General features: G+C 45.7%; 1 protein-coding gene across 2 annotated transcripts in view; it reads left to right on the plus strand.

Moving 5' to 3' along the window:
• Positions 1-14,409, plus strand: part of ITGA9 (integrin subunit alpha 9) — a 352,979-nt gene that overhangs the window by 59,470 nt on the left and 279,100 nt on the right. For both annotated transcript variants that reach the window (XM_060022170.1, XM_060022171.1), the window contains exons 9-13: positions 921-1,058; positions 4,147-4,252; positions 5,021-5,115; positions 9,064-9,154; positions 11,371-11,416. In XM_060022170.1, the coding sequence (XP_059878153.1) occupies positions 921-1,058; positions 4,147-4,252; positions 5,021-5,115; positions 9,064-9,154; positions 11,371-11,416 (476 nt within the window). The remainder of the gene's footprint in view (positions 1-920; positions 1,059-4,146; positions 4,253-5,020; positions 5,116-9,063; positions 9,155-11,370; positions 11,417-14,409) is intronic.

Here is a 14,409-nt window from a genome sequence, read left to right on the forward strand (position 1 = left end):
TGAGATTAACAGAAACACATTACTATATATGAAATAGATAAACAACAAGGGCCTACTGTGTAGCACAGGGAACTATATTCAGTATCCTGATTGAATATAATTGAATATAATAATCGAATATATATTGAATATAGTAATAACATATAATGGGAAAGAATCTAAAAAAGTATGTATATATATTTATATATGGAAAAGAATTTTTTCAGATTCTTTTCCATATATATGTATACATATACATGTATAACTGAATCACTTTGCTGTATACCTGAAATAATACGTTGTAAATCAACTATACTTCAATTAAAAAAATAGTAAAAAATAAAATAACAGGTACTGAATTAAGCTATGATTAAGCCAGTATAACCTGGCTGTTTTCCCTCATCCTCCAAATGGTCTTCTGAGTTGTACCTTTTTCTGTTACTTCAACTCACGCCTTCCTAACCAGTCTTCAGCTATGCCCAAGACTGGGCGAGGGTAATCTGTTTCCCGTATAACATTTATTTTCATGCCTGCCTTGTATTGTGAAATTCCATATTCCTAACTTGCTTGGCCTTGTCAAATGTCTGATACACGAGGCACTTTTATTATGGCTGTAACCTATGTCTGCAGCCTCAGCTTGCATTTGTAAAAGCAGTACGTTGTTCTCCAGGGATCAGTCCATTTGTTTCCCCCTTGGTGGGGCTCCAAGCCAGTGAACGTGGGTCTCACTTTGACCGGGGGGCCCACGTGGCTGCCAGGAGGCCAGGGGAGCTGGGATCTCACCGTGCCCAGGCATTCTGGTTTCCAGGGTGGCATGGCTGGCACAGCCTCCGAGGGGCTTGGGAGCAGATGTTTGTCAGGCTGGGCATCTGGAGGAAGGCAGGGGCCTTGTGTGTGAGGACGGACACTGAACGCTTTGTTGCAACTTGACTTGGTTGCAGATGGGCTCTTACTTCGGCTCCTCCTTATGCGCAGTTGACCTGAACGTGGACGGCCTCTCTGACCTGCTCGTGGGGGCCCCCATGTTTTCTGAGATCAGGGACGAAGGGCAGGTCACTGTCTACATCAACAGAGGAAACGTGAGTACAGAGCTGGGCAACATGTGGACAGGGTGTGGGAGAGGGATGTTGGCCCAGGGGAGTAGTGACTGAGCCCCATCACCCAGAGGAGGTAAAAAGACACGCTTCTTACCTTCAGAAAGCTCCGTGTTCCATCAATGGAAAGTTATACTCAGTGTTATGACTGCAAACATACAGGGGTCCAGAAGAATCTTAATGACTAAAGTTGAGTGATTCCTATGTACCAGGAACTGTTTCTCCTGCTTCCTGTGAATGATTTCAGTGACATTTGCACGTGGTATCGGGGGTCCCCATTTTTCAGGTGAAAAAACTGAGGCTCAGAGAGGTTAAGTCACTTGCCCCAAATCACACAGATAAGAAGCAGTGGGGCTGGGATTTGAACATAGGCAAACTGGCTTTGGAGGTGGCATGCTTCATCTCTCTTATTTTGTCTCCTTGGGACTATATACACACCTGCCCACGGAGGCAGAGAAGCCTTCTCAGAGGACATGATGGCTGGGAGGAATCTTGAAGAAAAATGGGAGTTAGGTAGACAGGCGGGAGTGGGCTGGGAGCTGGGCAAGTGGATTGAGGTGTGAGGCAGTGGGACCATAGTTCAACGTGTTGGGACTGGGAGGAGTGGAGGGGGGCCACCCCAGTGGCCAAGGGCTATAGTCACGATGTCCCTTATTCTGCAGAACCATGAAAAGGATGTGGCCGAGTCAGAAAGATGTCTCTGCAGCACAGTGGAGGGTGGGTGGGGGCAGGGGCTGAGGGGCAGCAGTGCATCCGTGGGTGCAGGAGACCAATGAGAAAGTAGAATCTTTTCAGGATCTAGAAGAAAGAATATTCAACAAGAGGGAAATGGTTAAATGAATAAATCCTGTGACCACCAGCCTTTAGCTAACATGAGAAAATGTTTATGAGATAATCAGTGAAAAAGTAGGATAAAGACTGCAGGTACAAACAACCTTTAAAAATGTACAAAATACATAGAGAATGTTAATAGATCCCTCTAGGTGGTGATGCTTGGGTAGATATTTAGCTTTATCTTTATCCAAACAGTGAGAATGTAATTCTTTCATAATCAAAAAAGTCAGTAAAAGTGTACTTTTAAGTGGTGACCAAGGTGTTAGTTATCCTGATCGGGAGGGGGTGGTGGTGTTTAGCTATTACTAGGTGGGCAGATGCCAGAAAGGGCAGTTATTTAAAGAGGAGCCAGGGGAAGTTAGAGCCTTGAGCTTTCTTGGATGTTTGCAAACTCTTTGGGAAGGTGGATCTAAAACCTGGGAGGAAAGATGCTTCCTGGTACCTGTTGGAACAACTCATGGCACCTGCATCTGCACTGACCTTCCAGGAAGGGGGACAAGGCAGGTGAGGGGAGAAATGAGGTGGTCGTTATGGAGATGAGAACAGCCAGCATTCAGTAGCTGCTGGCCACCATATATGCCGGAGACTGCTGCGTTTGCATGGGTGTTAACTTGTCAGGCAATAAGGTGATCAGCCCAACAGCCCCAGGGCATGGAATCTTGGAGCAGGATAATCCCCCAGACCTTCTGCGGCAGCTGGCACCCACACATCCCACCCCCAGTCAATGTTTCTTAATGCCATGTGGTTACCCTAAGTACAAGGGTATTCTTACTTCTGTTGAATTTCATCTTATGTGATTAATGATTGCAGGGCAGTGTGCAGGAGTGGGAATAAATGATGACTTGCCTTTGAATCTTGGTGTCACCACTTACTAGCCTGTGTGATGTGGACAAATAGCTTGAAACCAGCAGCTCAGTTTCCTCATCTGTAAAGTGGGCAGAGTCATAAGGTCTTTCTTATAGAGTCACTGTGTGATTTAAATGAGGATGTGGATATACAGTGCCTGGTACATACAAGGAATCAATGTTTCTCTCTTTCTTCACCACACTGATGGGAAGAAATCAACACATTTGTGTTGTGGGGCAGAGGTTTCGGTGACTTAAGAACTCATCACATCTTTACTGTTTGCAAGTTGTTTGAGTACAGTGGGAAAAAAATTTAGTTGTAATGAAAGCTTTGGGATGGCTTGTGGATGTACAGTGGGTCTGAGTACCTCTACCCGGGGGCAGGGTTAGACACTCTTGTGCCTCAAAACATCGTGTGTTTTTAAATATTTTATTTATTTATTCATTCATTCATTCATGGCTGCATTGGGTCCTAGTTGCAGCGCACAGGATCTTCTCTGCGCTCAGACTTCTCTAGTTGTGGCGCGCTGTCTCCAGAGTGCGTGGGCTCTGTAGTTTGCGGCAGGCGGGCTCTCTAGTTGAGGCGCCCGGGCTTAGTTGCCCTATGACATGTGGGATCTTAGTTCCCCGACTAGGGATTGAACCCACGCCCCCTGCATTGGAAGGCAGATTCTTAACCACTGGACCACCAGAGAAGTCCCTCAGATGGTGTTTTAACGCTCTGATAGTCATGTGTCAATGATTTGGGGGTAAAGTGGGCGTGGCTTTTAGTGACACCATCACCATTGACCCCTCCCTCTGTTGGTTGGTGTTTGCTTAGGAAATCCAAACCACACATGAAAATGGGCACAGTCGTGTGTCCTGTTATCACTGCTCCCACCCCTTAACCAAGAACTATTGGTTGTTGGGTTTTCTGAACCATGATTCCCTCTGCCAAGATTGCTAATACATGCACCCTACAGAACAGCTTTATAAATTTGTACCAGAAGGCAGAGGAGAGCAGAAATGGAAATATGTACTCCCTCTAAAACAACTTTGAGGATATCGCGGGGAGAGGAGACTGTGGGGACAAGCAGGTAGGTTGGTTAATAGGTTGGTGTATAGAGCATTAGGACAAGGGAGAGGTTTAGTCATCAGTGGCCAGCAGTGGGTCTCCTTCCCTCTAAAATGCATCTCAGGTGATCGGAGACCTTCATGTCACCCAGGTGGAAGGAGCTCATTTGGCCACCATCGGGTGTTGGGGGGGGATGTTTGGATGCCTGGGATTCTGCCCAGGTGTTTCCTGTCCATGGGTGTGCTGCAGGGCAGGGTGGCATTCCCGGCTCTGTTTTTTCATTCTTTTTTTGGTTATTCTGTTTGTTTTGTTTCCGTTTTCCCTCCATCCTGTTTCCCAGGGAGCCCTGGAGGAGCAGCTGGCCCTGAGTGGGGATGGCGCCTACAATGCACACTTTGGGGAGAGCATCGCCAGCCTGGGCGACCTCGATGATGACGGGTTCCCAGGTCAGTGAGCTCATACCTGCCCTCTAACTTGCCCCTGTCGTGGGCGCTCCGGGGTCTGCCTGCCCATGGCAAGGCCCATCCATGTACACTGGGGAGAGGATGCCTGTTAGAAACCACATTTTCTGTGTAGACACAGGGCTGAGCCCTGAGCCCACTGGAGTTTTGCTTCCATGAAATCCCTTCTCATCAGCTCAGTGTTCTTTGCTATGTGTTTGTGGTGCAGTGAACGTTGCTGCTGGTCCATAGGGGCTTCTATGGCGGCCAAGTCTGAACCAGCTTCCTCTCACTACAAACCTTGCTTGTTTCTGAGCCTCTGATGCTCCACGATGCTCTGAGAGCATGGAGGAAGATCTAGTTGTCAGTTTGTGAGAGTAACATTGATTTTTTTGGTAAAGGGAATACCATTTTATATAATTCCTTTACCCAAGAACAGAGTTGACTTTCTCAGTTATGCAATAACCATTGTCTATGGAGTTCCCTTCTCAGACAGACATTAGGGTGGGTGGTTGATATTTGCATTTCTTTTATTGGTTAGATCAATAATTTATTCCTATGAGGATGAGGGAGAAATTTTCTGGAACTAACCTCTTCTCAGCTTCTATAATTTTCTTTCTACTTTTTTTTTTTCCTGCTGCTAAGAGATCATGTGCCTAGTTTAATGCTTGAACAAGCAACAACCAAGAAATTTCTAGACATCATGGCAGGAATTAGAGAATCCACCATTATGTTAATGGCTTTTCTAACCCAGAGCTGCTTTTCTCCCCCTAGATGTGGCCATTGGCGCACCCAAGGAGGATGACTTTTCAGGAGCGGTGTACATCTATCATGGTGATGCCGGTGGGATGGTCCCTCAGTACTCCATGGTAATTGGTGTGAAAGTGTCATGGTTGCTGTTCATACATTCATTCCACAGATACATACAACACACGGCGTTGTTCCTGCCTTCATCTTCCCCCCCCTCCAGTGGAAGACACAAACCATTGAGACTGCTTTTTAAATCAAAACATATTTATAGACTCCCGAGTTTGCTCATATCCAGGGAGGCATTCTGCCTACAAAAGATAAGATCCAAATTCTTAGCCAGAGTTAGAATGATTTATGTAAGAAGAGGTGGATTGCTTTTTCTGGTTACTGCTTTGTCAACCATCTGTGCTAAGCCAAAGGAATATCTTGTAAAATATAATCTAGGAAGACAGTGGTCCATGGAGGAGGGACGTGAAAGCTGTCACAGGGCTGTTGTCACAGTTGGCATTAAAACGGGGAGCTGGTCAAAGCCCTGGCCTCGTGCCCCAGACTTGGGAACGTGGAAGTGGTGAGTTCTGTTTTTTGCTATATCAGCTTGGAGTTCAGTCTTGCTGATGGTGTCAAGCCCAGCCCCTGGGAAAAAAGGAAGTCACTCTCTGGACAGAAGCATGGTCAGGATGTTTGTGGATGTCTGCATGTAGAGTGGCACAGGCCTGGGTCTTTCTCCCAGTGGGTCAGCAACAGAAAGGGACTGAGCATATGTCGAGAAATTTCCAATCAGCACCTGCTGATTTACTGAACATTTACTATGTGCTTACCGCCTCCTATTCATGCTGACATTTCTCGTCACCAAGAAACTTGCCTTGTATCTTGATTATTGCGAAGGAAACAAAACTTTGAACTGAGTCCTGTTCTTATAAAACGTTCTATAACATGAAATAGGAAAGTATCGAAAGTTGTCCACGTACTAAAGTCTCTAGGTAAGAAAAGGCTTTGCAAGTTGATTTTAAGAGGCGATGCATATGTGTAAGTTCAAGGTGTACGTTCCTAATTGTTCTTCCTGCAACAGATATGAGTTAGCTAATGAAGGGTTGAGGGCTGGCTGGTTTGCTGCCACTTGAGCCCAGATTCTCTCTGCTGGGCCTCCTGCTCAGCTCCGTGACTCTTGAAAGAGGCAGTTGCCAGGGGAGGTGCTGGCGAGAGCAAGGATGCTTCCTGAGCGCCTGCTCTGCCCTCTCACCTTTAGTCCTCAGAATAGCCTTGTGAGATGGGCACCTTGGTTATCCACCTTTTATTTACAAGGTGACTCCAGGCCAGGGAGGTTAATTAACATGCCCACGGTCACCAGCTAGGAAATGGCAATTTGACCGTGAACCTTTGCCAGTCTGTCTCCCAAACCTCTTACTGCAACCACCGCCCTCAACTCCACATCGGGAAAAAGGAACGCTCAGGGAAGCTCAGTTGGAAAACTCAGAACTATGGAAGTTTATTTGTCTGTGAGGCATATATACTCTGAGGGGTATTTATCTACATGGACCATCCTCTGTGCATTAGAAATGAGTAGTGGTGGGAATAAACTCCTAGAGGATTTAGCTGAGGTGGCAGGAGGAAGAGGGCTCTGGGCACAGTTTGGGGGCCACATCCGTGTCTCAGGGGCTGCTCTACCCTGGGTCAGGGATGCTGTTCCCACTGTCACAAGCTGAAAGTCATCCAGGGAGCAGCCATCCTTGTGCCGCCATCGAGGTCACTCTCCATGCTTCCTCCTGGAAGCTTGTTCCCGGACCTGGGAAGCTAATCACACAGAGCGGCAGCCTGTGAGAGACCCCCAGCTTCCCCTCCTCTGGCGGCCCTCTCGTGTTTGTTGCATTGCTGGGCGGACTCCCTGCAGAGAACTGAGGTATAAATTTTGTGGTCAGCGCGGATTGTCTTTAGTAGGAAGTAGGGATCAGCAGCTGGACCTGTCCTGCCTTTGTCAGCACGCAGCCTGGCTCATTAGCTCTAACAAAGAGAAGTGGTTTGGGGCTCTTTAAAAAAAAAAAAAGAAAAAAGAAACAACCATGATTACACGTTTCCAGACTCCTAATATGTATGTGATAAGGTTTGTGATTTTAAAGGAAGAAAAATCCTTTAACACCAGGTTCTCTCCAGGGCCCAGGTCTGGACAGAGCGGGCATTGTGTGGGTGAACTACAGGAGGAAGTCAGAAACAAGTCTGGGCAAGGGAATCGCTTTTCTTTGGCCCAGATTGGTGTTATTTCTGCTGGATGCATTGTGAGATCAGGGTCTAAAGTTCTTCCATATAACTCTAACTCATTCCTCTTTCTCGAGTTTACCATGAAAAGTGTTGATTTTAAGATCCTCGTGCGCCTTTCTCAATTTGAGAGCCCTCCAGGCATGTCACGGCGGCCCCTGTGATCTTTCTCCTGCCATCAGGACACCGCATGTAAACCTGGTGAAGTGGAGGTTTCCCAAGGCTCCTGGTTTTCATTTAGAGTTATTAGCATCGAGCAGACTTATCTTCCTGGCTTTATGGCCTAATGGCCTGCAGATGTCTGTGGGATAACTTAAGCCTGCATCGCCACCCCCAAAAGGACCACCCCTTCACTCTTCCCTGCTTGTCTCAGCCACAGCATACCTTAGAAATGCAAACCCAGGGCAAGCTGCTGCTCACGTCATTGGACCTCAGAGCCGAGATGGTCTGCTTCAAGATGTGACTTTTAAGAAACGTGCAGATGCACATCCGTGTTTCCTTAGACAGAGCCATTGGGGATGTGGGGCTCTGCCTGTTATCAAGAAACACTTCTTCAGTGTTTCCCTACAGTGTTCTGATTTGTGCTTTGATGCTTGCACATTTCCTGTTGGATGGTTTCACTGAGGTGGCAGGCAGAGGGTTATTAGCAGTTATTGGCTGCTGCAGGGTGGGGGAGTCCCTGCTGTCTCCATCTGTAAACCCTGTAGGAACACCTCCTCCCCATACTCATGACTTCTTTGCAGGATGACTCGGTGAGGAAAAGGATAAGGCAAGAAAGTCCCAAGTGAGCCACGACTATGTGTAAACCTGGTTCTGACATGGAGGTTGCTGTGTGGCATGAAAACAAAGCATTTCGCTTACCATCTACATCGAGGGCCTTGGGAGGGAAGCCTCCCCAGGGAGACTGTTTAGAGAAAGGGAAGAAAGAACAGGTCAGATCCCAGAACATGGCACTTTTCTGATTCAGGAAGTTTGATATCTTTGTGAGGAACTGTGCCACACAAGCATGGATGTGTGACAAAGGCTGGTTGTACAATGAATATTCTTGGACCAACACAGCATGTGTTGTGTTAGCATCTGTTGAACTTGATGAAGGAGAGATAAGTACAGATGTTCGTGTGCCCTGTGGCAGAGGAGCTGTCAGTGCTGAATGGTTGGTTGAAGGCTGCCTTTTAGGAAGAAGGGTGGCTTCAGCTAAGTTTTTGGATTTCCTACAGTTTGTAGAAGGTTCAGGACCATGGAGTTCTAGATGTACTAGGTAGAGCTGTTTCATCCTGTCTGTGATGCTCAGGAGCCTGTAGATCTTTTGGTTGGCTTGATCGAGAGCTGTCGTGCTAATTCCTGTCCACCTAGGGAACAGATGACGTGTGCCTCTTAGGAGTGTTCCATGTTTAGTACATGTTTGGGTAGAGAGATATAAGGACAATATGTTCTTAGAATTTCAGCCAGCTATACCTGTATAAACACAAAAGAGAACCTCCCTTAGAAACGGAAGTTAACCTTGATCCACTTGGAACTTCATTCAACACATCAAAACACTAACACACTCATCTAGGTGGCTTTTTCATTAGCACTGAGCTTAGAAAAAATTTTAAATGGCGACATTTGACTAAGGCAAGTAATAATAAAGGAGTGCGTGGTCTTCAACTGCCTGCTAAAGCCCCCTACCCCCTGCCCCGATAAAATTCGGACTATGATTTTTTTCTTTGAACAACTTCAAGACCAGGTGTCCAGGGAAGCTGCCCTAAAACAGTCACTGGTTCTTATTTGTGACCGTGCTCCTTCTGGTGACTCAATCTCTCTATTATCTGTTTCAGAAACTTTCTGGGCGGAAGATAAGTCCAGTCCTGCGGATGTTTGGTCAGTCCATATCAGGAGGCATTGATATGGATGGAAATGGCTATCCCGGTAAGCTATTTTTCTTTAAAAGCATATGAGATAAGCAAAGATAACCAGTCTGGTAAGCGTGATCACAGATGTGACCTGTATTTAGGATTAGGAAAATTCATACAGTAGAATAGGGTATTTTGCTTGGTGTTTGACTTTTAAGATGAAAGTAGTGTTAAAGTTTATTTTTCAGTTTTAAAATGTTCTACTCCAAAGGGTTTAAGCACCAGGAAGGTGGATTTTTGCAGTAATTTCTGTGGCAGCAAGTCTTTCTGCTAAAGACCAAAAGCACTCCCCACATTTAAAATGATAACCAGTGAAGCCTCATGTTTGCCTTGGTATTTGAGCATATTCGGAGGCGTCTTCCTCTCGAGAATGAAGAAGGCACTGAGCAACCCCCCACCCCCACCCCCACCGTGAGACAAGTATTGAAAGAAACACTTGGAGCAGGAAGAAAACCATGTCATATGTCATCTCCCTGACGGACAAAACAGACCTTCACCATTCAAGGCTGGCTGGCTTGTCTTCAGGGTTAATTAATGCCTTGTGGTGACTGAGACTGAAGAAAAATGTACGATTTCAAACCCCAATCCCAAGTGATATCTGGTGTAGGTAAAATTGACTGGGCAATGGAGTAGTGGTTCCTTTGCTGCCTGAAGGGGATGGAGTAGGTGAGGTGAGGAAACAAAGAGAAGAATTTGGAAAAACCCCAAATCATCATGGAATTCAGAAGAAATGTCCCTGAAACTCTAGGTCATCTTGCTATCTTGAGAAAGTGTTTCTTTCCATTTAAAATGCCTCAGAAGGATCTATGAAAATGAATGCAATCTTGTACGAGTCTTTTTAGGTTTGAGAAAGCAGTTCTTGTTCTGGGCAATTTGTAGCCATCCCTAAATAATACCTACCATTGGTTTAGCACTCTGATATGTGCAGAATGCTTCCCTGTGCAATGTACGTCATATAGTTACCCCATAGGTAGCTAAAGATGGGGGTGTCTCCCCAGTTTACAGACAAGGATACTGAGCCTCAGAGAACTAAGGGCACCAGAGACCACATCATTGTGGACAGGGACCCAGGCTGCTTCTCTGTAGTTGCACGGTGAGCAGGTATGGTCACACTTCACGACGGATGTGGATTTCTTACCTTGCATTTTTCCTAAAAGAAATGGCAAGTGCGTCGGGTTCTTTTATTTTCAAATATCCAGGCAATTTAAAAAGGCTGTTAGAAAATAGCAAAATTAACAAGCATACCCAAGTGCAGAAATTTTAGCAGCCCTGCAATCCACAGATATGCTCTTTGTTTTTCCTTAATGAGGACGTCGTGTAGATGTAGGGATTCAGATGCTTGGTTCTGTGAAGTAGTCATGGGAACCGCAGGGCTGAGAGGTTTATATTTGAGGGGAGGAAAGGCAGAGAGCTGTTGGATGAATGCATACTTCCTAAATTAAATTTTTTAGGAATAAACATTACCAGCTAACACTTGTCTTGATTTATAGTTTGCCAAGTATTTTCATGAGTTTTCTGATTTTAATATCTGATTTAACATATTTAATAAATATATCGAACAAGTGTGTAATAAATATATTCTGATTTAAATATTATGAAATATTGTCAACTTTTGAAGAAGACAGTGGGGATAATTATCTCCATTGTGCAGACAAGGACACAGAGAGACTCCGGGGTCACATAGAGTGAGGGGTGGAACGGAGATGATTCACATGTTCTACAGAACTTAAAGCTTTTCCCAAGAGTCATTTAATTCCAAGTGTCCCCCTCTCTGATTCCCTGATGTCCAAAATAAATATAATGTGAGCCACTTACATAATTTAAAATATTCTAGTAACCACTAAAAAGATAAAAAGAAACAGGTGAAATTAATTTTCATAATGTTAATTTAGCCCAATGTATCCAACACATTATCATCTCAACGTACAATCAGTATAAAAATTATTAATGAGATCGTTAATGTTTTTTGGTACCAGGTCTTTAAAATTGTTTCATGTCTTACACATACAGCACATCTCAGTGCAGACCAGCACGTTTTGGGGTCTCAGCAGCAACATCTGGTGATTGACTGCTATATGGGGCAGTGTGGCTCTAACTCCTACAAAGTCATTTCAGAGCCCAGGGGTGCCCCCTGACCTTGAGGCTGGCCTCCATTGCTGTGGAGCCCCTTGAGAGCGGGTGGGTGAAATGGGCTTCAGCAAGTTTCTGAATCTGTAAACTTGTGGTTTTCAGATGTAACTATTGGAGCTTTCATGTCGGACAGTGTGGTTCTCCTAAGGTGAGATGCTTCTCTCTTTCCTCTTGGCTCTTCGTGGGTGAGGGATGGAATTTGGTGGGGAAGGGGGGCCCAGGGGAGTTATTCATCATTAGTCAGCAGTCACTCTGCCCTGTTCCTTGCAGGCAGAGGTGCTTGGTAAGTGCGAATGCTGCCTTTGTTTTTTCATTCTTGTTATCCTCTATCCCGGGGTTTCCAGCCGGTGGGCCTTGAGTGGTTTACGTGTGTAAGAGGATAGCATCCTCTAGGATGCTAGAAGCTCCTCTAGGAGCTTCTAGGAAGAGTTGGGGTTTTTGCCTTTTGCTGTGAACAGTCCCTTCCATAGATGTGCTCTACACATAGTGTCATTTCCTGTGGGTGCCATGAAACTGCTCTATCCCATCTCTTCATCTTTGCACCCTTCATCCCGGCTCTCCCACCTTGTAGTCCCCAGCCCCCCAGGGCCTGGGAGCCTCCTGCCCCCTCATTCTTTGGTGGCAGCAGAGGGTGAGGGACATGAGCTCAGGCCCAGTCCTCGCTGTGAAGCCCATGCAGTCTGGATCTTTCCTGCAAAGGCCAGCGGGCTGCTGGCCTACCCATGAACCCTCTCCAAGTATTTCTGTCTCTGTGACTCAGAGAAGGCAACATTACACTTTGGAGCGGGAGCCAACTCATAGGTTTTGTTAACAACCTGATTTCAGAACTTTCTAAAATAGGCTAGTAGGCTCTTAGAGCTGGAAGGGATCCCAGAGGCCATGGATTTCCACACCCTAGATTCCTCTTGTTCAGCAGGGCCTTCCTCTGAGTCTCCACCATAGTACCACATAGCCTCCTCTAGAAGGACATAGTGCCCAGGGTGGGGATTAGTAACTTCTGAGGGGACCAGTTCACCCACAGGTAATGAAAAATGTTAAATTGTTCAAGCTAGTTACTTTGCACACACTTAACTGACAAATGCTAATTTCAAGGTTTGTCATATTGGCAGCAGTCAGAAAATCCATGTGTAACTTACTTTTTCAAGATGATGATCATAAAATTCCTGAGTCAGAAATGACTCTGCTACTCCAGGAATTATAATACTTCTAATATCAACCACTACTCATTTATTGAGCACCAGAATGGGCAGAGAATTGTGGGGAAACATAATATTTCAGGCATTGTCCATTCTACACCAAGGGGATTAGTTAAAGCAAGCCATAAATACATCATAAAACCTCAGCTATATGATATGTGATAGGTGCTATATGAACAGTATAGATAATAAATATTCTAAGGATTTAGAAAAGATGATGAACAACACCCTAGGGATGCTCTAGACAGAGACTTGGATCATATTTTCTCATCAAGACACATAGCCTCAAGGGCCTTTGGCTTTCAAGTTCTTTCTTTCCTAAGAGTTGGCTTAACATGGCCAATCATGTTGGAAATGAAATGAATAAATTTAATATGACATCCCCCCCCCCCCCCCCCACCGCCTGACAAATGTTAAATTGTTAAAGAGGCAGAATAGCCTTAAGGTTAAGGGTGTAAACTCTGGGGCAAGGTGGTCTGGGCTCAAACCCTAACTCTGCCCTTACAAGGTGAGTTTCCTGGGCAAGTCTGGTAACCTCTGCTTCAGGATTGTCATCTGTTAAAAAGACAATAATAGTACTTACCTCACTGGGTATCATAAGTTCTTATGAGAGCTCAGTGAGCTAGAACAGTGCCTGGTTTAAGTGCCCAGTAAATGTTAGCAGTTCTGACATCAGTTGGGTTTAATTTGCCTGCCTCAAAGTCTGCTTCTTGGTCCCCTATCTTCCATATAACAGCCCTTCAGTATTTGAAGGTGGTGGCTGTGTCCCTCGGGTGGTGACTTCAGTAAGATGGGTCCTTTAATTACTCCCACGGGACTGGATTTCTACTTTATCACCCTTCTTCTGGGTTGGTAGTTTTTCAGGTGGAACAGCTTTCATAGCTCCAGATGGTTGCGGTTGGACTTGTGAAGCCAGGGCTCTGGCTGGTGGCCTCACGAAGTCATTTTCCCTCCCTCACTCTTCTGAGCAGGGTGCCCTGGCTTCTCAAGATTCCCCTTGAATAAAACGTGTTCCCCACTTCTCTTTGTGGAAACCAGGCCCTCTCCAAACTGGGAGCTTCTGGCACAAAAGACATATCTCATAGGTTCTGCATTTTCATCATTGTTGTATTTTATAAGCTTGTAGCTGTGAGCTCTAACCCAGAGGGGCTTGTCTCCTTTTGTCCTCTGTTGTGAGGGACAGCCCTCCCCAGGGGTGTAAACATAAAGCGTAAACATAAAGCGAGGCAGTGACACGTGGATGGGAGACCACAGACCCCAGCCTGGGATGGAGGGTTGAATCGGATGAGGTGAATTCTAACGGGGCCAGATGTAGAGTCCATGGAAGAGAACGCCTGGAAGCACTCCTGGGGAGGGGAGGCTTTAGGAGCAGGGCCAGGAGCACCGGCTTGGATGGGGAGGTCCGCGGAAGGCCGTGACAGCTACTCTAGGGGTGCCAAGCTCACCATATCCCATTCCCTCATTCATTCTGCTCTGTGCATTGACCTGTTGAGACATGAAGTAGCTCCCTGGAGTAATGGATGGCTTTGGGGATATCCCAGTTAGTGGTCTAACACCTTCACCAGGGTGCAGGCTCATTATGTGTCCCCCCCGACCCCGTCTCTGCCCTGCAAGCAACATGACCCCACAGAAGGCCAGGGTCACTGGAGCAACACCACGTCAGAAAGTATTCTGACTGGTTTTATTATTTATCTGGAAGTTAAATATCAGGATCAAATCAAATATCAGAATTTGAACTATCCGAGAAGCATCAGAAAGAAGTATTCCATGGAAAAAGAAGATGTGGTGTGTATATATATATATATATACACACACAATGGAATATTACTCAGCTATAAGAAAGAATGAAATGCCGTTTGCAGCAACACGGATAAACCTAGAGATGATCATACTAAGTGAAGTAAACCAGGCAGAGAAAGACAAATACCATATCTCACTTATAGGT

This window comes from Delphinus delphis, chromosome 10, assembly GCF_949987515.2.
Source record: "Delphinus delphis chromosome 10, mDelDel1.2, whole genome shotgun sequence".
NCBI classification, from domain to species: Eukaryota; Metazoa; Chordata; class Mammalia; order Artiodactyla; family Delphinidae; genus Delphinus; species Delphinus delphis.